Source organism: Penaeus vannamei, chromosome 15 (assembly GCF_042767895.1).
Source record: "Penaeus vannamei isolate JL-2024 chromosome 15, ASM4276789v1, whole genome shotgun sequence".
NCBI lineage: Eukaryota > Metazoa > Arthropoda > Malacostraca > Decapoda > Penaeidae > Penaeus > Penaeus vannamei.
Window position 1 is genome coordinate 43,697,646 of NC_091563.1, and position 2,500 is coordinate 43,700,145.

The 2,500-nt window shown below is 35.9% G+C and overlaps 1 protein-coding gene across 2 annotated transcripts in view; it reads right to left on the minus strand.

The window, feature by feature from the left end:
* Positions 1 to 1,325, minus strand: part of LOC113800790 (proton-coupled amino acid transporter-like protein pathetic) — a 31,132-nt gene extending 29,807 nt beyond the window's left edge. For both annotated transcript variants that reach the window (XM_027351568.2, XM_027351567.2), the window contains exon 1: positions 961 to 1,325. In XM_027351568.2, coding sequence (XP_027207369.1) covers positions 961 to 972 — 12 coding nt within the window. In that variant the 5' untranslated portion in view covers positions 973 to 1,325. The remainder of the gene's footprint in view (positions 1 to 960) is intronic.
* Positions 1,326 to 2,500: the final 1,175 nt, after the last annotated feature.

Genomic DNA, 2,500 nt, shown 5'->3' on the forward strand with positions numbered 1-2,500 from the left:
TATATGTATATGTATATATGATATATATATATATATTATATATATATATATATATATATATATATATATGTGTGTGTGTGTGTGTGTGTGTGTGTGTGTGTGTGTTTGTATGTGTGTGTGTGTGTGTGTGCATACATACATACATACATACATATATGTATATATATATATATATATATATATATATATATATATATATATATATATATATACATATATATATATATATATATATATATATATATATATATATATATATATATATATATATATATATATATATATATATATATATATATATACATATAGATATTTATACTTACATATATATATGTATATACAGACACACACACACACACATGTTTATACATATATATGTACACAGGAAAACACGCACACGCGGACACAGACACACACACACACGCCCACACACATACACACACGCACACGTATATATATATATATATATATATATATATATATATATATATATATATATATATATATATATATATATATATATATATGTATATATGCCGACCTCTCTCAGCATTCTTCCTTTTCTGAGACCTTTGAATCGGTTCCCTTGTGCAAGCCATTGGTCTCTTTTCTTTATTGTTATCGAGGTGTTTGAAATTCCTCTGTCGTTGCGACCGATGCTCTACGTGAAGGTCATCGAATCACAAATATCTATCATCTCACGTCTTATCAACATTTCCGTGGGTAGAAGGCAGAGACAAGAGTATCCGAACACGTGCTCTATTGCGCACCTTTTCCTTTTCCTCTTTTCTTCTGCCTCTGAACCAGTCCACCGTCGTCCATATCACTTCTCTCGATCCCGCTCTCTGAATATGGCCTATCACTAACAAACACTAACAGCTTTCCCGTGGCTTTGCCTCCACACCCTTACTAAGCCACAGCAAACCTGCACTCGGCTTGGAATAACAAAACGAGCCTTACCTTCGTCTCCATGCTGGCTGCGTCCTTTTTTTAGCTCTCCTTCGAACACTGATAAAACGAGCGATCTGCTTCGTTTTCACTCTCTTGATACTCGGGTTGTCTCAGATCATAATTTTTTCTTTAATCACGGAATGCACCAAAGATATTGGGATACAGGGAAAGGGGGATAATATGTACAATGCAAATGAAAGGATGAAGGGAAATCAAGAGTAAAATAAAGGAAAGTTAAAGACAAAAATGTTAATCCAAGTGACGCCAAGCAATGTCCTTGCAAATAGACACGTCAAGGCAGACAGACACTCAGACGAAGACAAGGACCAGCGGTGAGGTTGGCTGACGAAGTGGACAGAAGTCCAGCCGATACTGAGTGCACAATGAGAGCCAAACCACCTGGATCCTGCTACTATCTCCCGGCTCATCAGATACAGCTACAGATACAACATCGGTTATGCCGCAGATTATCGTCAGATACATAAACACATGAAGGGAATTTCCACGTTACACTCTATTTTTCGCTGCGTTATCTACGGGTTATAGAGCCTGAGATACATTAAACGGTTTGGTGGGATCTGGAGACTCATCTGTCGGTGCATGGTGCGCCGAGTGCCACTGGCCTCTGTCCGAATCGTCCTTGAGGTGAGCACGAGGACGAGAGCCTGCAACCGGCTCGAGGACAATTACTGACGACTGGTAATGATGAGAATAACTGCAGATTCGGAGCTAATTGGGAAATGGTGTTCTCATTAGAATTATTTGAGAAAAAAGGGTAATATAAAAGGAGAGAGAGTGACGCGTAATGAAATTTGTTTAATTATGATCAAAATTGTATCTCTGGGTCATTTGCGAACTCAAGGAAGCAACGAAAATAAAAGATGTTAATGATAATAGTGACCATGAAATAATGATACTGATACTAGTAATAGTTATTGTGACTAATGAAAAGAATGATGATGATGATGTAATAGTAATAATCATGACAATTACTGTTAATGATAATACGAGTAATGCAAGTAATAATGATAAAAAATATAGTTATGATGATAATAATGATAGTAATAACAATGATGATAATGATGATAATAATAATGGTGAAAATGATAATAATAATAATAAAGATGATAACAATGAGAACGATAATAACGATAATGTAATAATGATGATAATGACAATACTGATGATGCTGAAAACTAGAAGCACTTCGACAGCGCCTAGGCAATATGGACACTCGTGCAATGAAAATATTCACAGTTGAAGAATAACTTTAAAATCACCTCTTTCTCAAGCAAACAACCTCAGCGGACGCAATACAGGCAATGATAATGTTAATGGTTACCCCTATTTTCAAGGCAACAGGGGTAACCGATGCTGTCATCTTAGATATTCCTAGATCCGGATCATGATCCAGATCACCCAAAAAATGTAATGGCATCTCTGTTAGGCTAAGACACGCCTCTGGCACCTAACCAAGGCTCCAAAAACAAATCCTCCTTGGCAGAGGTAACAATGATAATTATGATGATGATAATGACAAGAGTAATGG